This window comes from Echiichthys vipera (genome assembly GCF_963691815.1).
Source record: "Echiichthys vipera genome assembly, chromosome: 18".
Lineage (NCBI taxonomy): Eukaryota > Metazoa > Chordata > Actinopteri > Perciformes > Trachinidae > Echiichthys > Echiichthys vipera.
Window position 1 is genome coordinate 21,101,604 of NC_139843.1, and position 27,660 is coordinate 21,129,263.

Genomic DNA, 27,660 nt, shown 5'->3' on the forward strand with positions numbered 1-27,660 from the left:
AGGAGGCAGACCCTCAGAGGTGATTGTAGAGTCTGTTGGGACCCTAGGCAAAAAACTTCACAGGGGTCCCCTCGAACCAGAATTCATCAGCATTATGTCATAAATAATATGACACTAACAAAAAAAATTCTTTCAAAAGTGCATATTTAGTTATTTTCAAAGTTAGTTATTGTCAAAATATAAATATAAACATAAAAACTTGTAATTTAAACATTAATATGAAGAACAATAAAAATCTAAATCTCCTACTGTCACTGCAGACTTTGAACATTGTCACTGCTCTAGTTTAAAGTCAGTCAGCCCTTGGCCCGAGGCCCACAGCAGTTGCCTACTGGCAAGCTGCGGCTCTGCATGAATATATTATAAGTATAATATATATTACATGCCAAGTAAAATCATTGCTGCCTGCCCTCACTGTAGGTCAGAGACGTGTCAGTGTCAACACTGCTGGGTCAGTGGGTCGGTACTGTCAAGTGTCATGAGCCTGGGTCGTAGGACTCCACTGACTTAGGTTCATGTCACATGTCATTGAACTGTGTGATCTAAATAAGTATTTTGACTGATTAGTTGTGACTCTGCACGGATAAATCCCCCTTTGAGGTCTGTCACTCTTCTGCTGTCAGCTGTGTTCTCATCACTGTTCTCTCTTTATATTCTTGTCCTCATCATCAGTTGCCGTGCTCTGAGAGGAGACACAAGATATGATGCGCTGACTGACTACACAGTCACAAACTGAATGACTAATGCAAGGTATGTTGTAAACGGCTTGCTTTTGCCAGTATTTTTCGTAACCCTTGCATATTCTACATGTTCTACACCTTCACAGTATGGCCCTGTTGTTCCCGAAGAGTTTACCTCACTGTATAAAAAATGACTGGAAAACTGTGAGCCAGAGTTCCATGTAGTACAAGAAAGTAGGGCTTGGTGTTAATTAAATATGATAGTATTTCTCAGTGGAATCGTATTATGATGATATCATGTGTTTAGATATCGTGATTATGTCGTCTAAATTGTTAATAACACATTAACTCGAACTTCTCAGAAAATGTTATCTGAAATACAGTACCTAAGGGAATATAATTTGAAAATTGCAATTTTGGATTTATAATTAGAGTTGTCAAAATGATTAAAAGATGACGCATATATCAAGATGAGGTAATATTTACGTAATTTTGACGACACATTTTGTCCATCGATTTCACCCAGCCCTATAAGAAAGCACTCTGCCTTTTCTTTCTTTTCAAAGTTGCATTTAACATTTGATTTACTGACTGCAGTTAGGCAATGCAATCAGCAACACCACTGCCATCCAGCTGAATTTTTCAAGTGGAAAGTATTTGAAAAGGTGCAATTCAGTTTTAATGATTATCTGCTTGGGGCTAGCGGTTCAAGGCTACATTAGCCCAAAACACAAGATAGTCGATATTGTGGGTCACGTAGGTCATGTAAGGGGAGAAAATGCTGATTGTTGTCGCCAGGGATAGCAACATCTTTTCTGCCGTTTGTCAGCGAATTTTCAAGGTTTACAGGTTAGCATCATGGGTGGCTTTTCAGGTAGTAGCATCACCATTATTTAAGTGTTTTTCATGTGACACTAAATATGATAGCATGACATTTGACATCCACTCTGTTGTTCTGTCACTGGTAGACACAAGGATATGAAACAGAAGAAGATAACTTTTGTGCTGCTGTGAATTCCTGTGGCAGTCAGTCATTCAGGTTGTTGGCATTAATGAGCACGATTACCAAAACAGGCGGGGTGACAGAACTACTAACACGTGATTTTGTTCACATAAATATACAGACAGCTATCCAGTAGTTCACAGTGCCAAAGTTACATTCCTTACCTTTGTTTCGTTACCACAAGAGAGACACCTACTGGGCATAAAACAACAGTGTTATTAGGTCACATGGTTTATTACTCAGCATTTGAGGGGAATCAGCTGTGGCGAGCCAGGAATGTGAAACTTAAAGGCAGTTTCTTTCCCCTCCCTTTCTCAGTCACATCACCTCTCATGCTTCCCTTGTTTTGTTTTCCCTCCTCTTCATTCATGTCCCCTTCCAAACCTTATCTTTCAAAAGAAAAGTACTTGCCCAATTTCCATGAAACTTGGTGGAAGGGTATTGCATAAGCCAAGGAAGAACCCCTTAAAGTTTGGAACATTGGGCCTTGGCAGAGTTCTGCACTCTCCAAGTGTCTTTCTAGTTAAAGTGAAATTCTCTGTAAAATCATCCCAGGGTCTTTTTCAGCAGAAACACTCATCAAATAAGACATTGAGACATTTTTTCATTTTATTTTATTTACTATTAACGGAGAAATCCCTGAGTTTCTAACAGTCGCTAAATGTGAACGCATTAAAAACAGCTTTTTTAACCACTATTACTGCTCATGATAACACCAAACCTCTGCAGTAGCATGAGAAGAGTCCCTACACAGAAAACAGCACCAATGGACTCCTTGCTTTGGGATTGACTTTGGTAACTGACTTGAATGGACTTTACTATGAGAGGAGCTGGTACAGGGGCCAGTAGGTAAGTCTTTCAAAACACTCTTTTAATAAACTCTGGGTTCACTAACTACGTTGTTGGTGCTTTGTTTTCTGTGTAGGGACTCTTCTCATGCTACTGCAGAGGTTTGCTGTTATTTTGAGCAGTATTAGTGGTTAAAAAAATGTTTTAATGTGTTCGCCGTGTTGCCCCATGCTAATCAGTGTTTTAGCCGCATTTGGCTGTTCGGTATTTCTCCGTTAATAGTTGTTACAGAAAAAAAATTGTCTCAATGGCTTATTTGATGAATGTATTTCGCCGAAAAACACCCTGGGATGATTTTACGCCGGAATTTCACTTTAAGTTTGTATCTGCAGATACAATATTTTTTGAACATAAAAAGAAACTTGGAGGAATAAGTGCCCCAGACAAATAGAGATGAGGCATAATCCATTCCAGGAATATGGAAGTGTAGCTGTTGGTCACAGTCCCCCATACACTTGTATGAGTTTACCAGTTTACTTTCAGTTTCATTTCTCTGTGACTTTGCTTAGAATGAAACACAGGAGGAGGGAGGGAGAGGAGTTTATAAGCTAAAACCGGAAGGTTCCTGGTTTATACGCAGTTCAGCTTCTGAGTGAGAAAATCCACAGTTTGTCATTTGAAAGAATAGGTAAGATAGACCCTTTCTCTCTCGTTGTCATGCAAATGTGTATATTTTGGGAATGTTATGTGCAGGCTAATTAATAGCATCGCTATGTTGTTTTAGTAACAACTACAGTTGTTATAATTATTTCTGTAAAGTTGATCTGATCAGAATCTGTTGTCGTTTAACAAAAGAGACGGTCATTTTTATTTGACAGGCCGGGGTAGTATCATTGATGTGAGTGTAGACCTTCTGACTTTAGGGTGGGAAGGAAAACAATATCTGTCATGCTGTCTGTCAGCTTTGCATGTTTTTCAAATGTTTTATTTATTAAATATATGTACAGTATAACAAACACTAGTGGTTATTTAGGTGTACCTCTGTTGGAAGAGAAAACAATAAACCTTTTTGTGCTCGACTTATCACTGTAATTTGTTGCCTCCCTGGTTCTGGTAGAGTTGAAGGGGATTTGGTTATGAGAGCCCTCCAGTGCACTTTAGCAATTTTAGTATAATAGAATTGAATATCTTTGATTGTACAAGTAAAACAAGATTAAGATTACAATCGTGGTAACAATTCTATAATATCAATAAATAAGGTAAAAGTACACAAAAGGTCAAAATAACAATAAAGCAAAGGTAACAGTTGACAGTAAACTGTACCCAGCAGTATTCTGTTAAAAATAGAACAAATTGTGATGAAATAGGGAAATGAAACCGTGCAACAGTATTCTGTTAAAATAGTGCAAATAGCGATGAGGTCAGTAGGTGGCGATAACGTGTTATAACATTGTTAAACAGTATACAGCATTGAAGCGTAATACTAATATCCTTCTAAAGAAGATAATGCATGGATAGATTGTTAGTTGTATTCTTTCATCACTAGCTCAACATCTAAGTCAGGAAATCAGGAGGCCTTGCATGTTACAGATTAAATAATTTTATTTAGACAAAGTCATTGTGCAACTGTTGTGCACAATATTAGTATTTTATTATAATAGCATTTTAACAAGTAGCCCCTCCACATACATAGTACTTCGATCCATTGTTAATACAGAAGTGTCTTATTGTAATAGCTTTAAAGTAAGTTGTAAAGTAAGTTGCCATCAGACTGATAGTGATTTAAAAAAAGTAAAATATCCTTTTCTTTTTAAAAATAAATAACATAACAAAAACAAACATTTCTGGTTAAGATCCCTTATATTTGGTTATAAAGAATTGTGACAAAGATGTGTTCTGAGTGGGACATTTTACTGCGGAAAAGTAAACTTCTCAGTGCTCACTCGAGTAATGATTCCAGACATTTTTTGTAAATAGCACCAGTATACTTCAAACTATATTAGCCCTGCATTGTTTTTAGCTTAGTAGTGAGAGCACAGACTACTTGTAAACTAATTTGCAGTCTTTATCTGTTACTTATGGTCTCTTTTCCCCTGATAGCATCACGCAAAATGGAGAAGGTTCTGAAGAATATAGTGGCCATGGTGACGCAGCACCCAGATGGGATCCCCCTTAAAAAGCTGTCTGTATTCTACAGCCAGACGTACCACAAGAACCTGACTTTATCCTCCCTCGGCTTCAACTCTTTGGCTGACTTGGTGGCCTCTCTGGACCGGGATCTGTTTGTGGAGGGGGAACTTGTGTTTTACAAGCACCGTCACCATGATAATCAGGCTATAAATGGTGCTGGGGCAATCGCTACAGAAGAGAAGAAGAAGATTCTGGAAAATATTGTGGCTATGATGACAGAATACCCAGATGGGATTCCTCTGAAGAAGGTGGCTATATTCTACAACCAAAAGTACCGCCACAACCTGGCCTTAGCCTCTTTAGGCTTCAAAACGATTTCTTGCCTGGTGGCACATTTGAAAAGAGATCTAGTTGTAAGAGGAGAAGTGGTGTTCCATAAGAGCTACCAGCCTCAAAGTCAGCCTGTAGCTGGGAAGCCAGAGATAGCCACAGAGGACAGCAGACCTGCAACACCACAGAGAACCGAAACACTTATTGGGAAGAATAGCGCTACCCCAAATGTTACAGTACCACAGGTGGATGTCAGCGCTACTGTGCCTCCAACTCGAGCAGGATTAAACCTTTTAGGTCCTCATTTGATTCCCAATGCCTCTTTTTTATCCACCCACTCTCCGGCTGTCAGCACACTGTCTACTGCGTCTAAGCCAGCCGAAAAACTGACCCAAGAGCAGCTGTACGAGAGGGTCATGGAGGTCAGTAATAAAGACAAATATGAGCATTTTTCAGTTGGGTTGTGTTCACTCTTTTAGCATTGGTTTCTAATGTACACCTGATTACATTTGACATTAAAGCAACAATAAAACAATGACAGTCATTTAAGTTATAGCTAGTAGTGACCCGGACAGGGCATGTTTCATCCAAACATTGTGGTTTTAACCTTGACGCAAAACTAGACGTAAACTAGTGCACCATGGCCGATGGAAAGTCAAGGTATTTTGTGGGCTATTTAACTATAATTCAGAAGCTCATAATCATTACCCATATTCACAGAGCTTTAAAGGATTTTAAGATAATAACTTGGATATATTTGTAGTTTTTATTTAGATGATGGAGTGGGACTTTCATGTACTAATTTAAAAAAACAACCTTTAAACTTTACAGTACACAAAGTGATTCACTGTTACCTTTGTGCTCCAGGTCAACCACCTGGTCAGTAAAACTTTATTTATGTGTTCCAGGTGATGAGGAAGTACCAGTTGAATGCTCCAACAATGGACCAGCTCCAATCCTGCTATTTTCAGCAGTTTGATGAACAGCTTCCTATCACACAGTACATGTCTCTGTACGACAGCTGGGAGTCATCCTACTCTAAGAAGCTTCCCACTCAGTCTGAACCAACAGCGGATCCCAATACGGTTGCATTGCAGACCGCTGCAGGTAGACAGTCATAACAGCATTTACTTTCATGACTAAGACGTAGATAACAGTGAATTGACAAGGTGCTTGAATACAGCTGAGTATATGATGCCAGCCCCCCCATGCTTAGAATATTTAATATTTATATTTAGTAGTTTTCAGTTGGGTTTGGCAGTGCACCACAACAAAGCTGATCATATTCATTTTAATCTAATATATTTTTTTTATATTTTGTTTTATGTTTTTATTTAATTTTCTTTACATATATTTTTTAATTTTTTTCACTTGAATTATATTTATACACTCACCGGCCACTTTATTAGGCGCACCTGGTGCTGAATAAAGCGTCAGTGTGGTCTTCTGCTGCTGTTCCCTCTCTGCTAGAAAGTAGGTGGTGTTGTGTGTTCACAGATGCTCTCCTGCATTCCTCTGTTGGAACCAGTGGATATTTGAGTTCCTGTTGCCTTTCTATCAGCTCCAACCAGTCTGGCCATTCTCCTCTGACCTCTGGCTAAAACAAGGCATTTTCGCCCACAGAACTGCTGCTCACTGGATCTTTTCTCTTTTTGGACCATTCTCTGTAAACCCTAGAGATGGTTGTGCATGAAAATCCCAGTAGATCAGCAGTTTGTGAAACAAATCTGGTTACAAATTTGCGTAAATGAGCAGTTGGCCAGGTGTACCTAATAAAGTGGCCGTCGAGTATACCGTCTTGAAAACGGTACTTGTGAACAAACTTCAACTCTTTTAATACATCAGTTTAGAGTGTGTTGGAATTTATTTTTTTCTTTTAAAAACAATCCAAGACTGTCACTAGTCCATACTTCCCAAACAAATATGTCTTGGTATTTCCTTCCACAGTAGCACTGGATGTTATGAAAGAGCCTAAAGAAACACACCAGCAACAGGCCTCTGTGCCCAACTTCCTCTCTGGCTCTGACTTTCCAGCGCTGGAGGCAAAGAGCTCGACCAAAGCGAAGATGAGCAAAATAAGAGATGCAACCCAGAGAGAGGGCAGTTCCACCATCTTTAGAGAAGCTTATCATGCCCAGCTGAGAGAGGTCCACGGAGCTAATATGCGGGCAGTAGAGGCCATGGAGGAGGAGGAGGGGGAGGAGTTCACAGGGAGGAGGAGGAACAGAGTCCCGGATCAGGATTCGGTCAACAGTTTGATGGAAGATGTGATACGAGATATCGCTACAGAGGGAGAGCTGGTAACCAAAGAGAAGGTGAGGAGGAAGAGGACACATTTTTATTGATTTCTTTTCTAAATTCATGTTTGTATGGTAAATGCGAAGCTCTAAGCCAGCAGGTGATTAGCTTAGTAGGCCTACTTTTGGTGGGTGATATATTGTCCAAGAAATAATTGCAATACATTTTATTATTGTGATTTTAAAGATGCCCTAGAGCTTCTTTGTAATTTGTAATAGACTATTTCATTTATTTCATATTAACATAAACAATCTAATAATGTCTGTTAAATGACAACTTTTCACGCTCCTGTTTGGGTATCGCCTCCTGGCTCTTGCTTCATAATTAGCAGACATACATGTGGTATCCATCCAATGTGTCTTTTTCACATCTATGTTTGTTCACTAGCAGTCGCCTTTGCTCTTGTATTTCTAAGTTTCTTGGTGTATAATAACCTGTATCACCTATAACTCTAAATCAGTGGGGAATGTGAAACTTTGAGCATCATGTCACCCATGTGCTCCTGTACATATGTGTGTCCTTTTTGATACAAACACTACAGAGGGACCCCCTTATAAGAACTTTGAGTGATAAAATACTTCACATGGTGCCTTTACATCCACGTTAACAACTATATATGCTATTAAACATGACAAATTGTTGCTGATGGTCCGATTGGGGGCTTTTCTGGGCTCTTACTAACAGGTCTTTCACTAGTAGGGCTGTAGCGATGCACTAATCTCACAACACGATATGCGATATTCAGCTCACGATACGGCGTATATCACGGTATTCAGCCAGCAATACGATTTGATTCAATACATTTACATCATTTTCTGAAAGATTTTAAAGGGACAGTGGGATTTTGATTGCATCTTGTGAGTGTTCCTTTATATCACTTTTTGCAAGTCCAAGTCAAGACTCAAGTTCAGCTGAGAAAATGGAGTTTTCTTAACAGAGAAGAATACAGTGTGACTCCATTTATCTTTTTAAAACGTGGAGCTTATTTCACTGTACTGGTGTAACCTTTATCCAGGTGATCTCCAGGGTGTGTCAGTTGCTGCAGATCCCCTCTTACGATGCGGGAAGGATGAAACCCTGGAAATATCCGGCTTTAAAAGACCTTCAGTACATCATTAGAGAAATCAACATGTTCATAGAGGTTGGCACACATGCATTTGCTAATACTTGTTTGAATGTGGATGTTTGGTTGCTATTGAAGTCATTTTGTCCATTTTTCAATCAGTCTACTGAAGCAGTGACATCCATCTGTACTCTGTATGAGTTGGGTCAGACACTGGCTGCCCTGAAGGACAAGAAGCACTATGAAGAGCTGAACCTGGGGCCCCTCTGCAAACTCCCCCTCATCCACCGCATGTTCAAGATTGACAGCAACACTAAGGACGATGATATCCACCAGATCGAGACAGTTGACATCTTAAAGGTAGGCAAATGACAGGATTCATTTGATATAATAATGTAGATGATTTTTATTTTTGGTGATTTACACACTCGCTCATCTTCAACCGCTTATCCAGGGTGGGGTCGTTGGTATTTTTTATAGATTGAGTCTTACATTGAAGTTTTCAATTTTTATAATTCAAAAATTGCCGTCCCTTTTTGTCTTTGGATTTTTATGCTTTCAACCACAAATCTTTATTTTGATTACATTTTCTCTGTGGGACAATTTGGTTCTGGTAAAAAGTAATAAGCCACAATTCAGGGTTATGTGTGCAGATGTTGGAACATTAAGAGGCCTTTTATAAAAACAAATGTTGTATTGATTTAAAGAAAAAAAAAGTTTCATTAAAACCAAATTTGTTATTATTGGTATAGCTGTAATGTACAGTGCAAAGCACCCAAAGTTACACAAAACTTCAACTACCTGTTAAAAAACATTTCTCTCAGTAGTAGGCTTGTTTCTGTTGGATACAAATGAATGAATCAGGAAGGCGATGTAAATAATGTCAGTGAAACAATGAATTTATGTGGCGGCGGTTGCTTTGGCGATACATGAAGCGTGGCATGCAGCTTGAAGATAACAGAAATCCCACTGCTAGCTTTCGGTATGTGTCTCAATTATTTTTCCTGAATGTTTCTGATCTGTGTCCATTGTTTAGCAACTTCGTGTTTTTCGGAGGCAGCAGAACAAACCAAAAGTGGACCTGGCTGAGTTTATGAAGTATCTGGCCGACCACTACAACTGTGATTCTCCCTACGAGCTGGGTATCAGGATACACAGTGTTGGTCTGCCCATAGCGGTAAGAAACATGAGATACTGCAACCATCGAACGTTGTTTACTCATGAGTTATGTGTTGTTTTTGTTATTTTCACTATTTCTGATGGAGTAAATCCCTGCAGTGCCAGTACTCTTATTTATTTAACCTAGACCAATGAAAATCTAGGTTTTGACCTTGTTAACATGTCTTTATGGTGATTCTTACATGCAACAAGATATATCATGAGTGAAATAAACATGACGGAATGTAAATTCCAGATTCAGACAGCCAGCGTTTAATACTACAGGGCTCCAGACTGCGGCCAAAATTTGAGAGTGTGCGACTGAATTTTATGATAAGTCGCACGTGCGCAACAACTTGTCTTGACATATTAATATTTAAGAGGCTAAACAGCAACAGAGTGACAGATAAGACAGGAACAATATGTAAGCAGTGTAAGAAGATAGTGCCGTCAGCAGCGTAACACAAATGCGTAACACGTGAGCTCCCACAGCTTCTTTAACATCAGGCTACAAGTTATAATAATACAATACTTTACCTTAGTGAGTACAGAAGGCTACACCGCCGCTAAAACAAGTACTATGCAAATACCTGCAGCACCTCCACAGCTCTCTGCTAAAATCAACCCCCCTGTAAAGAAAATACTGACATTTTGAAATACTGTTAAAATATCGCAGAGTCTCGTGGTATCGTGTATCGTCGTATTTACTGTGTGTGCCCCTAAAATTTGTGGTTGCGCCCCTAAAATTTTCAGTTAGGGGGCCACAATGCTCCTAGTGAAAAAGGTTAGTCTGGAGCCCTGTACTAAGGTTATCAAAAGTATCAATACTTTAGTACTTTTTGTTGCCAAATTATTATACTAGAAAAAAAAGTATTGAAGCAATAAAAAGCAGATCTACAATCAAAATTTCAACCCAAGGTTAAACAAATGAAACAACAGGTAAGAAAATCAACTGTGTGATTGTGTGTCAGTCACTTTTTCTGTAGCAGCACTGTGTGCAGGGTGTGAATAAAAAAAAGAAATCCTATCAAATGCCATTTATTTCCATTGCAGCGTCACCTCAGCAAATCACATTATCTGGTGGAAATATAGTAGTTCAATTGAGATGAGAAATATTTTTTGTTTTGTATATATTTCCCAGCTTGTTTAACAATCTTTCTCCATCCTCTTCAGACCTTACTGAAGGTGAGTCGATGTGAGTACGCCACCCTGGAGCAAGCCAGGGAGGCCATCCAGAGAGAGCTGGAGGAGGAGACCCACGAGCGTCTGAGAAAGATAAAGAAGAGTGTGTTGGAGCCAGTGCAAGGAGCAGGTTCCTTCTCCTCCACAAGCAGTTTAGACCTCAGGAAAAAGTACGCCTCCATTACGGCAGCCGAAGCAGTGCTGGCAGTCTTCTCAAACGCAGAGGGGGTGTTCAGTCCCAGGATGGCTAAGGTGGGTTCGAGACACTCACAGAAGTATTCTATTAATAAATTGGATGCATCAAAAGAACTTGCTCAGTGGCAGTGTGGGAATTTTGGGTCCACGTTTTTGGGAGCTCAGTGGTTCTAACACTCTGGTTTTGTGTCCTTAAACTGCGGCATTAAGCTGCTGGGTGTTAATTCCTCTAAGCCTCCCACCATGAGCCGTTGGGGGGATAACAAAGACTTACAGACCTGCTCTCCAGTTCTGAACTCATTAACAGAGTGTCACCATTAAGCTCTTAATGCTTAATGAAGGAATAATAAAAAAGTTAGTTTTAGCCGATGTATACTTGCTAGACATTAGATTTGTGGCTTAAACTTATCTTGACAGCCGCCTACTTGTATGTTCTGGAATTATCTTTATCCTGGAGAATTTATCCAATTTATCTGCAGCCTGTGACATAGTAGGGATTCTTTATTACAGTATCTTACAGGAGAGGACAACAGTCATTATAAATCTCCCCCCCAAACACACACACACACACACACACACACACACACACACACACACACACACACACGCGCACACACGCACACACACACACACACACGGATATGTTTCCCTACATCATCATATCCTGAGAAGGAAAGTTGTAAGCTGTTCTTTCTGAATCACTATAAGCTGAGGCATTAAGACTTCCCTAAAAGAGTTGTGTTGTTGATTTGTCTTTAGCTCTCTGACATGTGGGTAGTGTGTGCAGATGAACAGTGCTGGGCTTCCTTCTGTGGCTGCAGCACAGCCTGAGGTCCACAGCAAGTCCATTGCAATCTGCAGGATGACGCAAAATGATGCATGTTTCATTACGATCTGCTGAAATCCACATTTCTTTTGGAGTCCTTTATCTGGCTGATATCAGCAGACCTCCACTGCTCCATGGGGATTTCCACCATGAAAGAAAGACAAACATGCTCATCTGCCCACACTGCCATGATACAGAGTTGGTTTAAAATAGGGAAAGTATTCCTTTAAGAGCTAAGGGGGCTTACCCATATCATAAAAGGCAGTCCCAGACCAAAGCTACAAGCTTTTTCTTCTTGTTCTTATTCTTCTCCTTCTCAATCTTTTCATTTCCCTACCTTAAATGTACGCCTCCTCCCAGAAGAGGAGGCGTCAGGAGGAGCTGAGCGAGGAAACATTAGTGTGTCCTTCCAGCAAGTCTTTTATCAAGTGCTGTTGCCGCACACTTTTTTTTTCATTTTAAAAAGAAATCTGTATTTCTACTGTTAACATACAGATCAAAAGAAAACATAGTCACATCTTCTTCTCCTCCTGCTTCATGTCAAACCAGCTAGACGTGCATTCTGGTGCATACGCCACCAACGGGACCTGAAACAATTGGAGCATGTGCAGTAGGTGTGCTTACTATTTGCACATTTGGCGCGGCCATTTTTTTGGGCTGCATGCGAACGGCCCATCTGGACCCTTGTGGACCTGCACTGTGCAGTCTATTAGCCAGTCCAGTTTAGCAGACAAAATTAAAATGGTTTCAGGTTTCATACTGGCCAAATGTATCAGAAGTGTTGCTTTCAGTGAAGTCTTTATTTGTTTTCTAGGGTTTGTTTGTGACCGCCAGGCAGAAATAAACTGTCATATTTGTTTTACACATTTCTCCACATCTTCTGTTTATTGATGTAGCTACATAATGAACAGCTGATGGTGCTTTGCATGGCACACACCGCATGAATGCTGGCCAGATGTACTTGAACTGAATGATTACCCTGTCTGTGACACACCTTTTGTTTAATTCCCAATGCAGCACATCCAGAACTTCCTGTTGCAGGTGTCAGGTAACCGGCTGGCAACGGCTCTGTTTCAGCTGGCCATCTGTGGAGGCTCCCTGGCTGTTCCACAGGACCTGGTGCTCAAAGATAAGACATCCAACTCCACTGAACAAACTAAAAAAGAGGACAAACCAACCACATCGCTCCCCAGTGAAGGTATTAATTAAGGATATAGTGTTTGTGTCACACAAATTGCCTATTCTGAAACTGTCTTGTATTGATGTATATGCACTATTTCTGCCCTGTGTCTCTCAGCCAAAGTGAAGCAGTACATTAAAGACAGCCTGTCCTCTCAGAACACAGCCATCACTTTTGCCCACCTGGCCTCTTTGGAGAGGAAGTTGACCAAACACTTCCAGGTCAACAGTTTCCTCTCTTTAGAGCAAGGCAACTTTCTGGAATTCCTGGTTAAACACATTCAGGTACAATTTTCTTTTCATCTCTAAAACCTTATACTTCACTGTTAACTGTGAAATATAGATCTGAGATGTTTTACAGCCCTTGAAAAGATCTCCTGATTTTGCCACAGAGAGAAACTCATTCATTTTTTTTGTCTTTGGTCGTGTGCAGCTGCTGCAGGACACACTGGGGTATTCTTTGACTCTGGGCAGTGGCAGCATGGACCCTGTGGGCAGTGGTTTTAGACCCAGCAGACAAGACGTGTTCGAGTTCATCACACAGTGTGGTGACAGAGCGTCCACTGATCCAGATGAAGTGAGTCATTTAAAGGCACCCACAAAGATGTCTCAAAAATATAAAGACTCAAAAGTACTAAAGCAAAGCTCTTCCTCTCTCAGTATTAGGATGTTATGCCTATGTGCAGGCGATAGCCATATCCCTCCATCCCATTCTCATTAATGATATATCTCAGGAACCCCAGGAGGGATTTTTTTCAAATTTGGCACAAATGTCCACTTGGACTCAAAGATGAATTGATTAGGAGATCAAAGGTCACTGTGACCTCACAAATGCACTTTTTGCCATAACTCAAGAATTCCTGTTCTAATCATGACAACATTTCACACAGATGTCTAGTAGGATAAAATGATGAAATTGGGCAATCAGTCGATGTGATCATTTATTGTCTTTCAATGGAATCAAAAATATTGAGATATCGTGATACACAACTATGTCATCTAAATTGATAATAACGGTCACATACTCAAAATTTCCAAAAAATCTGATGTGAAATATATCAAGTCAATAGTTTTGCACTAAAGTTATTAATCAAATGGGAAAATACTCTGTATTTTTCAGTTGTTAACGTATTAAATTCACACAGGAGTATGCAAACATAGTCATTTCATAGAGACTATTTATTAATTTATTGAATAACCAGAAATCATTCTATATTGTGATAGAAATGTTATCAGGATTGAAACGGTCGGCAGTATTTATCGATAGAAGATTTTGACCATATCGCCTAGCCCTGGATAAAGTGATGACAATTTATATCCAAAAGCTCAACTTCACTGTGGCATCATAATGTTTCTGTCCATTATTCGACGCCATAACTCAGGAACAGAAGAGACATTTGGTCAGATACTGAGCTGGTGACACTGATCTTAAACTGTGCTGATTGCATAGATCTGAAGATGTGTGAGGCATCCAAGTTCCACCAAAAATACACTTAATTCCTTTTTATTCAATTCTTTCAAAGTCTTTATTACATATGTTATATATGTCTAGACAGTTTGGATGTAAACTTCCACTTGACTGGTCGGCGCAGACATACAACCACAAGGCGATAATTCTGGTTTTCTCTTTTTCCCTACAGAATACATATTCTAAAAAGTGCCAGGATCATTAACATACACTTTCCATTTCCCAGCTTTCCCACATTGAGTCAGCATTGAGATCCCACTACAGGGTCCGCGACAGTCGTGAGCTGGGCTTTGGCACTTTGCAAATGCTGGCTGGCCTAGTCCAGCGCCAGAGAAGGCTGGCTGGAGGAGGACTGAGCCAGGTCTACTATGAGTCAGCCCTGTTTGCCAAACACAGCAAATCAAGGTTAGCAGTGTATTCTCAGATACACATCACTATAACATTATCAGGGATATTTTTTCACACTTTAGAGATTTCCCTCCAGAGCCACATATGACTAACAGCTGCTTTCACAGGCGCTATTGTACTTCTAATGATGAGTAATAACTCCTGGAATGCTCCTTAAATGAAGCCAATCGTTGAATCAAAATGTTGCATTTGCCAGAAACATGACTTGAAATGTGATGTCATGTCATTTTGGGCATAATGTGTAAGTTGGCTTTGAAGAGATTTTTTTTAACATGTAACATGCAAAGTTTTGCCCACGTCCTCTTGTCTTCCACATCCCTCGATGACAGTGTTGAAGGTGGGTGTGAGGCTGTGGGGCTTCTAGGTGACATGTCAAAGGCCCAGGCCCTGGCTAGCCTGCTCTCCTGCCCTCTGCTGGAGGATTTAAGTGAGTGGAGCGAATGGGAGCTGATCTTCAAACCCCTTCATGGCTCCCTCAGAGATTTCATCGAAAGAAATGCAGGTAGGAGCCTGTGTATGGCTAGATCTTTTTTAAAATATTTTCTGCCATTTTTTGATAGTAGCTATCAGGTCACCCATGGCCAGATAATTTCTAGATAAATGTACTACACCTCTACCTGTGCTGTTAAATGCTAATTCTATTCAGTGTTCCTCAGACATCCCTATGATGAGAGAAAATTGTAGTGGATTAAAGTTTTAACTCCTTTGTTGGAAAATGTGTTTTTTTTTTATTTATTTATTCACAGCTAATACAGGCCTGGCAGCGCTAGAGGTGACACCAGGTTTGCTTCTCAGGATCACCACACACACAGGAGACAAGCATTTCTCCAGTGCTGTTAAGTCCCTGGACCCCGTCGGCACAGCTGGCCACCTTGTGTCCATGGTTGTAGCTGATGGGATTGTCAATGCTCCCACAGCCCTCCTGGCCAATCACATGAAGAGCTCCTTGGCAGCAGCTGTGGCTAAAGAAGGTATTAATGCATCAGGGCTGATACAAATTCACTTGTAATTCCTTAATGCCTTTTTTAATTAGCTTGTTAGCAAGGACATATTCACAGATGTATTAATGCTTTGTATTTAAAATGCAGCATTATTGTGTCATTATTACTAAAATAAGGTTTTTTTTTCCTTAGATTTCTCCCAGGCTGAAGAGGATGTGTCATGCTACAGCAGAGTGGCCAAATTCCTCCTGGCATGTTTGACACGAATCCCAACCAGAACCTGCCAGGCTCTTTTGCAGCAGGTCGGTCCATTGTACAAGATCTCAGGATCAAATAATGTATCTTTCATTTATCTCCAAAGCAATTTCAGTCAAAAGCAACTGGACTTGGTTGTTTGTCTAGGAAGACGTTTCACTTCTCATCCAAGAGGCTTCATCATTTAATTTACGCATCTGACCAGGCTGGGACTGGTCCGAAGGTCTGGTGTGGAGATCCAGGTATTTCACTTCTAGTGAGGGTGTGCACAAGGCCAATGATGTCACTGGAACCCTTTGTGCTTAAAGTGCCAGTGCCAGTCGTTGGTGGGAAGTTGGTTTCCACTGCTGTTGCCTTTTCCAACATGTTCCAAATCAGCCCTCAGTGTTGCCGTTCTGTCATAATACGTTTTCTCCACCCTTGTTGTCGTTGTTCGCTGTGACAGTGGCTTGTACTCAGGCTCGATAAAAGTAATCCGCTGGCCTTCGCCTTCCACAAAACTTAACGGCAGCACGTGGCCGTAAAGCCAGAAAGTGTCCTCTCTCTCATGTCTGCGCACCAACGCACTGTGAGAGACTGTGTTGCTCCTCTCCACTCGCTCCCTGCAACGCTCTTTAAATCACTTTAAAAGCACAAAACTGAACCAATGCGTAACTGGAAACACCGAGCCCATCCAATAGTTCAGCAGGTAGATGAGAGTAATAATAACCTCTCAACAGAGGAGAAGAGAGAGAGCATGAGGTGCTTCTGTCTGCAGGTGACTCACATTAATACAATAAAAACATTTTTTTAAAGTTTTTTACTAAGAGTATTAGAATACTAGGCCATCAGGTAATGCGAGTATTCGAATATTGAAATTACTTAAAAGGCCAATACCTACCAGTATCCTCAGAGTCCCGGGCAAAATAGGAATGTATGCGCTAATGTTACAGGTGAATTTATTACAAAAATCATCAACTGATATCTTTGAGATGCGAACTTTAGGTAAATTAAGTCTTTGTGCCACCTTGAATTGAATCAGGCCAAGCCTGATTTATCAATCTTGCGTGAAAACGGGCGCAGATCTGAGCGCAGAATTGGTCGTAGGAAAGGACCCACGTGTGATTTATGAAACATTTTTATCTGACCAATCTCAGCGTACGAATGAGCGGGCCTTGATAAATGCGGCGGCTGAATTCGATCGTCATTAACATGTTACGCCCTTAAATATTCCTGTTTCGGAGGCCTCGCCCACTGAGGTCAAACATGGAGAGAAGGAACGCAGGTTAGAAAATAAACTTTTCCGACACACAGATCGGCATCCTGACATCCGAGATGGAGCAAAATAAAGATGGGCTTTTTGGCAGTCTTAAGAGTGGAATAAAAGGGTTGGACAGGTGTTGTGCCGTACTCAGCACCCCTGCCGTGAAATGCACCCCTCACATTATAGGTGATATTCTGGATCAGAAGGCTGTTGTTTCCACCTATAGGAGTAGTTTATATACCGGTAACCCAATTAAAAGCACAAACTTTTGAACATATGAATTGCAAGAAAAGCTGGGATTATATTTAGGAAACGCTGAGTCAAATACATTCAACTTGCTCAAAAGATCCATTTAAATAAATCATGTTGTAATTATGGCTGCAGGATATTTCCACAGAACACACAACAAGGTGTTGTTTTATAAATACGGCACAACACCGGCGCTCTTGCTCTGTAGCGGGGTTTGCCAGCGGGGTTATTAGGTATTCTGTTAGAGGATAACCTTTGTCATCTAGAAGAACCATACCAAGATGTTAATCATCTGATACCTTGTTTGATTTAATGCAATTTATCGAGGGTAGCCACTTACCGAGGAGATGACTTTGGCTCTGCAGTGCGTCTTGCTGCAGCCGCGCCGCAACACATTCATTCATTAATTCAATGTCGGGGTCGCGGGGGGCTGGAGCCGAGCTGTTTTAAAATATAAAAGAATCGTGTGTGTCCACCTGGCCACCACGTTTAAAAGCGATAGCTTGGCATCACAAATCACCTGTACATTTATCGAGTGGTAGTTTTGGCGATTGATGAATGCGTAATCATTCATGGATGGTGCCTTCAGACGCACATGAGTACAATCAATTGCGCTAACCACAATTTTTATATTTTTTTTATTCGTTTTAAGAATCCGTTTTGATCTGTTCTTAATGTGTGACTGCTTATGCTTAATGACAGCTGAGGTTTGTTCATTATTTTCAGCCAGATTTTGCTGTGCTGCACTGCAAATACACAGGCTCAAATGTGCGTACACGACCTAAGACCAGACGTGAGATTTGATCGTAGCTCACGCTCACGTCCAAATTGATAAATAAAAAAAATATGAGTTTGACATATATGAGTATATCTCTGTAAAACACAAGATTTAAAGTGGTGCTTTTGCATGTTTTTTTGTGGAAAGTTTTACAGATCTGTCAATTAAATCAACTAATTGACAAGTCGGCAAAATCGTAGTATTAGTCGACTAAGAAGGTCTGTAATTGAGGACAGCCCCTCTGCATTGATGAAACTTTGTGATACAAAACAGATGTGCCTTTGAGAGCTGGAGCTTTTGGGAATGAAATTCTGCTGCTGTTGATGGATATCGCTCATTATGCCAAATTTAGCTCTCAGCTGATCAAATGAGTCAAGATCTGTCATGTACTGGAGATGGGCGTGAGTGATCGATTCCGCGCTTGACCTGAGACACAAACACCTTCGATTTTTGAAACCGGCTCTTCGCCTCACCATCTGAAAGAAGTTGTTTGACCTACATGACGGGGTTGCTGTGCAAGAACCAGACGACACAGAGAGGGAAAGCAGTGAGGCACAGAGGCAGAGACACCCTCTTTTTTGGGAGGACCAAATATAGATGTCAAATGAGCGGAAAGCAGCACCTGCTGATACCTGCCACCTCTGTGCCAGCGCAGCGCCTGTTCTCCACAGCTGACTGATCATTAACAGAATGTGAACGCATATTTAATTACGTTTTTGGTTTGAAGGTTGTGGTTGTGAAATAATAATTCCTAAAGTGTCACTGTGAACGTTTTGATTTAGAATAAGCATTAGGTGTTGGGTAGGCTGTATTGCTGGGCATCATTATTCCTGCAGGAAATAAATGACCCCTAAATGACACAATTATCGTCTCATGCCAGACCAAGCAGTCATTATAAGGTGGGGAGACAATTTTCCAGCTAGCCAAAGTGTTCCTGCACCTGAGCCCATATACGCAGAGACTGACGTACTAAGGGTGCTGTGGAAGTGTGTTGCAGTTAAAGATGGAGCACAGCCTTTAACAACAGACACAACAAATACAAAAACTGCAACAACATTTCAGTGTGTCCTTGTCCAAAAGAGTGGGAAGTTGGAGCCAGTGAATTGAATCTGCTCGCCTAAATTGCTGAGGAGGTGGTTGTTATCACTATTACAGTTGTCATGCCAACCACTTTTTCCGCAAGCAAACCTATTAGATATATACATCAGCCTTCCTGGATTTTTTTATACTGCAGTTTGGCTTTAAACTATGTTCTTTTTGTCAGACATAGGAATAAAGCTATAACTCCTTTTCACAATATGATTTTGGTAATCATGTCAGAAAAAGGAAGTGCATTTTTGATAACTGATTAATAAATGATCTGTGTGTTCTTGCATGGATTTGACTTCCAGGTGTTTTTGGAGCCTTTCTCTCTTGCGTTGGGCCAGGCCAAGTCTAAACAGGTCCTGATCAATGTGGCCCAGACTGACCCGAGGCACATGAACTGTCTGCATCGGCTGGGCATCCTCCTGGGCATCACAGACTGGATCAGAGACTACCAGAAAAAGCTGAAGCCACCACAGAACCAGAGCTGCAACACGCACACAGCACCTGTGGAACAGGCCAAGGTCAGAATACAAGTCAGAAATAATAGAATGGATCAATCACCGGTTAAAGCGCCAACATTGCCAAGGCTGAAAGATCAGCTGTCACCCATTAACATTAATACCTTTTGTAAGTTGATGACTTGCCAAAATGAAACTTGGCTGATGCCTGATTTGTGTGCACTCTGTAGACAGTGTCTGTACTCAGCCAAAGATCATTTGTGAGGAAAGAACATCCACTCCAACACCACTGTACAACCACGAGTAGAATCTTTTGTGGTTCCCACACCACAAAGAGAGTGAGACGAAAATAATCTAATACTAATTCTTTCTCTTTTTTTTCTTGACTTCAGGCTAATCTGATAGATTTTGAGAGCAGCAGTCTGTCAGCTCAGAGTGAAGATGAGTATCTTGACGATGACATTATGGAAAACAGCTTTGCCTCCTCCCATCTCAGCCACAGCCTACAACAAGGTGATTGAAAGATGTTCTGCACCACCATCAGGAATGTGAAGTTTAACACCATACTCTGAATAGGGACACTCACCGTTTTGCTTCCTGTCTTTAAATTGCGAAATGTTTTCTTCTAGTCAATAACGAGCAAGACGTAGTGGTCGAGGAGGGAGAGGATGAAGAGGAGCTGTATGAGTTGACTTCACTGCCTAACGGAGAGACATCAGACGTCAGCGGTGAAGCTGAAGGAGGCCAGGACGAAGAACAGTCAGAAATGTCTGATTCTAGTGAAAGGGATCCTGCCAGCTTCCAATCTACCACTACATTAGACCCCCAAAGAGCCTTAATTGAGGACATCAGGTTTGTTCTCATAGTGTCATCTTTTAAATGTACCTACGCAATTTCCACTAAAGCATTTTTTTTTTTTTGTCCAAAATATGTGGCTCCTTGAAAAGTAAAGCTGATCTATACTTTCTTCTTCTGTCTCTTGTTTTTTTCTGACAGGAAAAGTGAGTTTGGAATTGGTGTGGAATTGAATGCTGAGAGCCAGAAGCTGATGCAGGTCAGCCAGGACAGGCTGGGCCGCAGCTTAGACCGCCTCTCCACCGAACTCTACAGCAAAGACACACACTTTGTCCTTGAACTCATTCAGGTGGATTCTCTAATATTTACACTCCTACAGATGATTCTATAATCAATATATGTCACAGTTCTTTGCAATGGCAGGAGTATACATAAAAATGGCTGCTGCATTGATTTAAATGGGAATCTATCAGAAATGATCTATCAAGCATGTAGAAGAAATATATTATACTTATATATATATTTAATCCATATAAATAGGTCCACTTGTGTCTTAATCTGACCTCTTTGTTTCCATTTATCAGAATGCTGATGACAACAGTTACCCATCAGAGGTCAGTGTTCTTCCAGCACTGGCCTTTGTGGTGGAGAGAGACTGTGTCACCATTCTCAACAATGAGACCGGCTTTCAGGAGAGGAACATCAGGGCTATCTGTGATGTGGGTCGCAGCACCAAGGGCAAACACAAATATGGATACATAGGTAAATATGTACGCCTTAAAGGAGATCAGAAATTTGTTGAGGATCATGTTAGATGCAGGGGATGTCACAACTTTGATTCAAAATAGAAAACCGATGTCAAAAGCAAGATTTGCGATTCTCCCAGTATCTTTTTCTACTTGTGCGGAGAAACAACAGAACTGTGAAATCCTTCTGCTTCCCTGAAGCAGCAAAACATCTCAATATTTTCAGCTAGATTTTTTTATGTTTGTAATTTATAATCATAATCTTTATAAGGTCAGACATGAATACTGCATCTCCTTTGTAAAACTCATCATATGACAAAATTGATTGCCCTGTTTGTACATGGTCTGCCACATGAGATGAGATAATACCAGAGAACACTTTGACCCGTACATCCTGTTTCTTGTAAAATCTTGTGGTGACAAGTCTAAGAGAATGCTTTGTCTGAAGTAGTTACCCAACTGAGTCTTTGCCCTTGTGACCTTATCTGTAAGTTGGATTCCTCCTCAAAAGGAGGATGGCTACTAAACTCAGGGTCACTCCTTCTGACTCTGAGCTTTGTGCATGAGATGGCAGGAGTTGAACTAATTTGTGTCTGCAGAGAAAAATACTTATTTTTACAAATAAACCACGGAGAAAAAGCTGATCCTTCTTGTTGATCTTTGTTGAAAAGATTCATTTTTCACAACAAAAGTCAAATTAAATTGTGGATTTGGAGAATCATGACAGCCCTAGTTATAAGTACCCAAGTTTTTGTCTCTAAAGGCTATACTGAACGTGTGAAGCTAGAAAATGTGACCTTGCCCTAATGTGTTCTGTTAATGATGCTGTTTCCTGCCTTATCATAGGTCAAAAGGGCATCGGCTTCAAATCGGTGTTTAAAGTCACAGACTGTCCTGAGATTCATTCCAATGGCTTCCATTTGCGCTTTGACAAGACCTGCGGCCCCATGGGATACATCCTCCCCCACTGGACTGAAGATGAGAGGCTTCTGGACACACAGCTGAAGGACTTAAATCAGCACAGGTTGGCTGATTCAGAAACAGTAGGCAGTAGTAGCAGACATTCTGACTGGTCATGGTGGGAAAAGTGTAAAGTTGTGGGCCCTTTACACCAAGAACAATGAGCTGAAAGATCTTAAAATGCTTTATAGAGCTTGATCCATTAGTAATATAAAAATATAGGTTAGTACAACTTTAGAATAAGCCAATATAGTAATATCTGAATTAATAGTTTGTGGCCTGTTCCTAACCACCTCTAGAGATGGTCTGGGTGAGCCGAAGAATTTATTTATTTTGACAGCCACATGTTTGGTATCGAAGCACTAGTTTGCTAATTACCTTTCTGCGTTTGTTTTGTCATCAGATGGACCACTAAGATCCGCCTTCCTCTGCGCTCTGAGAGCCATCAAACCAGAAACCTGTTTCATGACGTACACCCCTCCCTGCTGCTCTTTCTGCACCGCCTGCGCTCCATATCCATCTACAATCAGGTAGCTCTCGCATTTACACATCTGCTCACGTTCATGTGTGTAAACACACAGTTCACGTCATTGCTTAATTCCTAAAACAAGCCATGGAGAATCAAGTTTTCTGTCTCCCTGCAGAGTGAGAAGCGTCTCATAACAATGACTCGAAAAGACCTGAGTCACAACGTGTTAGAGGTGGAGCACACAGAGGGCACCGAGCGCTGGCTAGTGGTCAAAACTACGCTGCTGCCCAAGAAGGTAATGCAGGCACACATCTCATCTCATATCTCATATTTATAGGCACACATATCATATGTAGATTTCAGGACAAAAAGATTGAAATGTATTCCAACATTTCACCCTTACCGGTGAACAAATCAAATTCACTGTGGCTTTGCAGTTCTCTGACGTGGTCCTGTGTTAACACGATATTACTGCTCCTCGTTCTGCTCTTTGAAGGTCTTTCCCTCTGCGACTTGCCAGATGTCATGACAACTCAGTCATTAGGCAGGCTTTTGGTTCCCAAATCGAGCAGGAATATATGACAAAAAAAATTCAGATACAAGCACATCAACACAAACAGATTTTAATGATCTGTCAGATTGAAACGACGCGGTAATCCCTGCTCCTCTTTCTCCTTCGAAGAAATTAAGCGGAGTGACAGAAATATGTTGAGACATTGTGCTCCAATTTCCCAGCAGCCATTTCACCGACCCCCATATCAATTTCTCAGCTTGCTTTTAAGCTACGGTATCTGTTTTTGAAAATGATCTGTTTCTCCTTCAGATCAAAGAGGATGTTGAGTCCACTGAGCTCGCCCTAGCGTTCCAGCTTGACAGCAGCATCACAGAAGGTGACATTGTATGCCAGCCACAGAAACAGCCTGTGTTTGCTTACCTGCCCCTCCGCAGTTTTGGCTTCCGTTTCATCATCCAAGGTGAGACTGAAGTTTGAAATGATAGAGCTATCCATTCGTGGATACACATTTTGTATAACGGAGAATAAATCTGACTCTGACTTGATACTCTTCTTCAGGTGACTTTGACATCCCCTCCTCTCGTGAAGATGTTGACAGAGACAGCTCATGGAACCAGTGGCTTCGATCGGAGATACCACAACTCTTCCTCCAGGCCATGGATGTCTTCAGTGTAAGAACATACTCATATACCTGATCATTTAAGCAATTTAGGGACCGGAGAGAAGCAGACAGGTGGTATACAGCATTCAACTGCGACAAGGCAAGAGGACAATAAAGTGGTACTACCTCTCTCTGGTGGTACAGAGGTAAGATGATTGGTTTGAAAACACTGCAATCGTGGCTCAAAGTGGGAACTAATAGGAAGAGCAGTAAGTGCGGATCAGGAGGAGAATATTTTGAGCAGTCCTTCTGAAGCTGAAGTCATGACTGAAGACAGTCAACAATAAATAATCTTCTGAAAAGGAATAAACCTTCATGTCTGTAGCTGAATAGTGTAGACCTCTGTGCTGTATTTGAACATTGGTCTTATTGGTGGTTCTTGATAAAGCTTGATATTTTATGAGGTGGTACATCATGTACAAAGGGAACCACTGAAGTAGAGTATATTACTGAAAGTGTCACATATATATTTAAAGAAAAAAAGGACCTTTTATCATGACTTCTTATAAAATCGGTAATATGGTTAATTCATGCATAATGTGCTACTGCTTTTGTTCACCCAGTAATTCCAGTGACTTCCATTTGTTTTTTGAGTGATGTTAAGTTATCATTAATTATCAGTCATCTTAGACCAACACTTCCTGCAGTTGTTGGAAACCGGAGGGATTAAGCCCTTAGAACCACTGAGATAAGCCTGTGAGTGTTCTCATTTGTCGAGGTCATCTTTAACCCCAAAGCACTTTCAGTCAAAAGCAACTGGACTTGGGTATTTGTCTAGGGAAGACGTTTCACCTCTCATCCAAGAGGCTTCATCAGTTCATGTACGCATCTGACAAGGCTGGGACTGGTCCAACTAACTTGTGTGGAGATCCAGGTATTTAACCTCTCACAAGGCCGATGATGTCGTTGGTGGGAAGTTGGTTTTGACTTTGCAAGTGCTCTACTGGGTCTTAACGACAGTCGTTGGAGTCACAGGAGGCCATTTGTGAACAGTTGTTCTTTGAGGTTAGATTGTTGAATCTCCTGGGAAGGGATGAAAGGGCAGCATTAGCAGCCTCTTCGATCTCCTCCTATGTTTAGCGATGGTTTCTCTCCTTTTGCATTGATGGCTTCTTTTACTCCTCTTTCAAACCATCTGTCCTCTCTGTCCAAAATGTGGACATTATTGTCATCAAAGGAGTGGACTTTCTCCTTGAGGTGTAAGTGGACAGCAGAGTCCAGGCCTGAGGAGTTAGCACTCCTGTGTTGGGCCATGCGTTTATGCAGTGGTTGTTTTGTTTCTCCAATGTGGAGATCTTTGCATTCCTCGTTGCATTGGACAGCATAAACCAGATTGCTTTTGTGGGTGTCTGGTGTTCTGTCCTTGGGATGTACTAGTCTCTGTCTGAGTGTGTTACCGGGTTTGAAATACACAGGGATGCAGTGTTTGTTGAAGATCATCCTGAGTTTCTCTGATACCCCAGCCACATACGGGATGACTATGTTGTTTCTCCTCTTTTTTCCTCTTTCTTTCTCAACCACTTTGGTTTTCTTTCTGGAAGCAGCTGCTGTTTTCATAAAGGTCCATCTGGGGTCACCACAAGTTGTGAGGGCGCCTCTCAGGTGCTTGCGATCTTCCCCTTGGGCCTGTGAGCTGGTGGGTACGTTATCAGCCCTGGATCCAACGGGACCTTTGTGAAAACGATTCAATGCTGCCCTTTCAGCCCTTCCCAGGAGATTCAACAATCTATAGATCAGTGCAATAGAGCACTAACAAAGTCGAAAAACCAACTTCCCACCAACAACTGTCACTCTAACGACGGCCGTTGGCACTTGGAGCACAAAGGTTTCAGTGACATCATCGGCCTTGTGAAAGGTTAAATACCTGGATCTCACACCCGTTAGTTGGACCAGTCCCAGCCTGGTCAGATGCGTACATGAACTGATGAAGCCTCTTGGATGAGAGGTGAAACGTTTTCCTAGACAAACAACCAAGTCCAATTGCTTTTGACTAAAATTGCTTTGGGGATAACCACCAAAATGCTTCTAAAGGGTATATAGGTATACTGTTATCCACCAGAAAAAAGAGGTGGGCATACCCTGTGTATAGCCTTCATTACACCACAGATTTGGCCAGAATTTAGCAATTTTTTTGTTCAAACCAGAGTCCTTTCTCCTTATTCCAGGATCACCCAGAGTTCAAAGGGCTGAAAGGCCTCTGCCAGTTCCTGCAGTTTATCCCTCTGCCTGACGAGGTGTTGGACTTTTTCAAGCCTGTTGCCGGGCAGATTATTCAGATGCTCAAGGGCAAGGCGTTCCTGCCTACACTCAGCTCAGGTACAGCATTACTCACACATTCAGGTTGTGAAAGTTTAAAATCTCACAAAAAAACAGCATAGAGGAAAATTTTTTATAGTATACCAACACTGTGAGCTCAGTGGTGTACTAGGAACTGAACGCCTTGTATCTAACACTGTGAATGTTCCTCCACATGCTTTCTCTCCCAGATGGTAAGGTTGTGTATAAGCTGCCGTCCCAGGTGGCCGTCTGTCAGGACGCTGTGATCCGCAACGTGATTGGAGGCGACGAGCTAGAAAGGCATTTGTCTCTCTCCTATCTCCACCCGGGTTTGAGCCCTGCCCCACCCGCCTCCCTGCTCACTCACCTAGGAGTCCGATACCTGCGGGGATCTGATGTTACCACGGTTACTACAGCCATGGCCAAGGAGCTGATGGAAGGCATCCATTCAGGTGTGTGTGGAAGGGAGTATGAAAGGGGAGAGTGGATTGTGATGGAAAGTCTGTGTCACTTCAAATGATGGCAGGGTAAAATTGATGATAACTGCGGACAGAATGCAATATGTGTATTCGATAGACATTTTCCTATGAGCACAATAGCTCAAAGACTATTGATGATAGAAACTTAGTATTCATATACATCTATGATTAGTGTCAGATACTCCAAGATCGTATGAGATTTTGAAGTATTACTGTGGCATTGAAGTATTTGCTAATGACTACACTGCTGTAGTTTGCTTCATTATTGACATTGCTGATATAGCTGGGTATGTTTAAAACATCAAATTGGGACATTAAGTACTGTAGCTTAGCACCCTCTTGTTTTCACTGATACATGTTACAATTATTCATGGAAGTATGCTAGAATTTCATCAGTCATTCATTTAAAATGTTCAAACTTAACTAGTGTGCTCTTATCGGTGTGCATTCATTGCATACAAACCTATTGATTTTGTCATTTAGAAAACTTGTCGCATTGCTATGTCATGTCTTCTAGATATTGGCCTGCGTCAGCTGGCCAAGCTGCTGGTTTGCAACTTTAGAGCTCTGGAACATGGCTACGGAGAGGCAGACTCCATCTTGCAAACCCTCAGGGATCTACCCATAATCCCCCTCGCTGACGGACGTGTGGTGGCACTAAGCGGGGAAGGAGTGTTCTTTCCAATGGAGGAAACCAGGACCAAAAAAAATAAAGCTCAAGCTCAGACTGGTAATTTCACTTCATTGCATATTACAATTATGTTATTATTCAGCTTAGTAAATACCTGAATATATCAGTATAGCTAGTAGTAGTTAGTGGTAGCAGTAATATCTTTGATCCATGACATGTACTTGGTGACATCATTACACTGAGTGCTGTTTTGTATGCTCCGCCTTAGGACCTGAGAAAATATTTTCTAGACACTTTTCTTTTGCTTCTAAGCCAATTTATTTATGGAAAGCAACTAGTGACAAATTTAGCCACTTATTCAGACCATCAGGGAAAAGGTAGAATGGTAATCCATTCCCATGCATGCTAC

General features: G+C 41.2%; 1 protein-coding gene across 2 annotated transcripts in view; it reads left to right on the forward strand.

Annotated features, from left to right (window-relative positions):
• Positions 1 to 27,660, forward strand: part of LOC310960707 (uncharacterized protein) — a 48,258-nt gene that overhangs the window by 845 nt on the left and 19,753 nt on the right. Inside the window, exons 2-29 of one of the 2 annotated variants that reach the window (XM_083932474.1) lie at positions 673 to 750; positions 4,573 to 5,354; positions 5,841 to 6,039; positions 6,880 to 7,247; positions 8,246 to 8,371; positions 8,456 to 8,653; positions 9,330 to 9,470; positions 10,625 to 10,885; positions 12,672 to 12,852; positions 12,952 to 13,118; positions 13,267 to 13,410; positions 14,528 to 14,706; positions 15,039 to 15,211; positions 15,456 to 15,680; positions 15,843 to 15,952; positions 19,567 to 19,782; positions 20,112 to 20,232; positions 20,349 to 20,571; positions 20,716 to 20,863; positions 21,099 to 21,276; positions 22,107 to 22,284; positions 22,624 to 22,750; positions 22,865 to 22,984; positions 23,513 to 23,663; positions 23,762 to 23,874; positions 26,030 to 26,180; positions 26,351 to 26,593; positions 27,138 to 27,350. In XM_083932474.1, coding sequence (XP_083788600.1) covers positions 744 to 750; positions 4,573 to 5,354; positions 5,841 to 6,039; positions 6,880 to 7,247; positions 8,246 to 8,371; positions 8,456 to 8,653; positions 9,330 to 9,470; positions 10,625 to 10,885; positions 12,672 to 12,852; positions 12,952 to 13,118; positions 13,267 to 13,410; positions 14,528 to 14,706; positions 15,039 to 15,211; positions 15,456 to 15,680; positions 15,843 to 15,952; positions 19,567 to 19,782; positions 20,112 to 20,232; positions 20,349 to 20,571; positions 20,716 to 20,863; positions 21,099 to 21,276; positions 22,107 to 22,284; positions 22,624 to 22,750; positions 22,865 to 22,984; positions 23,513 to 23,663; positions 23,762 to 23,874; positions 26,030 to 26,180; positions 26,351 to 26,593; positions 27,138 to 27,350 — 5,443 coding nt within the window. In that variant the 5' untranslated portion in view covers positions 673 to 743. Of the gene's footprint in view, positions 1 to 672; positions 751 to 3,046; positions 3,161 to 4,572; positions 5,355 to 5,840; positions 6,040 to 6,879; positions 7,248 to 8,245; positions 8,372 to 8,455; positions 8,654 to 9,329; positions 9,471 to 10,624; positions 10,886 to 12,671; positions 12,853 to 12,951; positions 13,119 to 13,266; positions 13,411 to 14,527; positions 14,707 to 15,038; positions 15,212 to 15,455; positions 15,681 to 15,842; positions 15,953 to 19,566; positions 19,783 to 20,111; positions 20,233 to 20,348; positions 20,572 to 20,715; positions 20,864 to 21,098; positions 21,277 to 22,106; positions 22,285 to 22,623; positions 22,751 to 22,864; positions 22,985 to 23,512; positions 23,664 to 23,761; positions 23,875 to 26,029; positions 26,181 to 26,350; positions 26,594 to 27,137; positions 27,351 to 27,660 lie in introns of those variants that run through there. The other variant, XM_083932475.1, reaches the window with a different exon arrangement.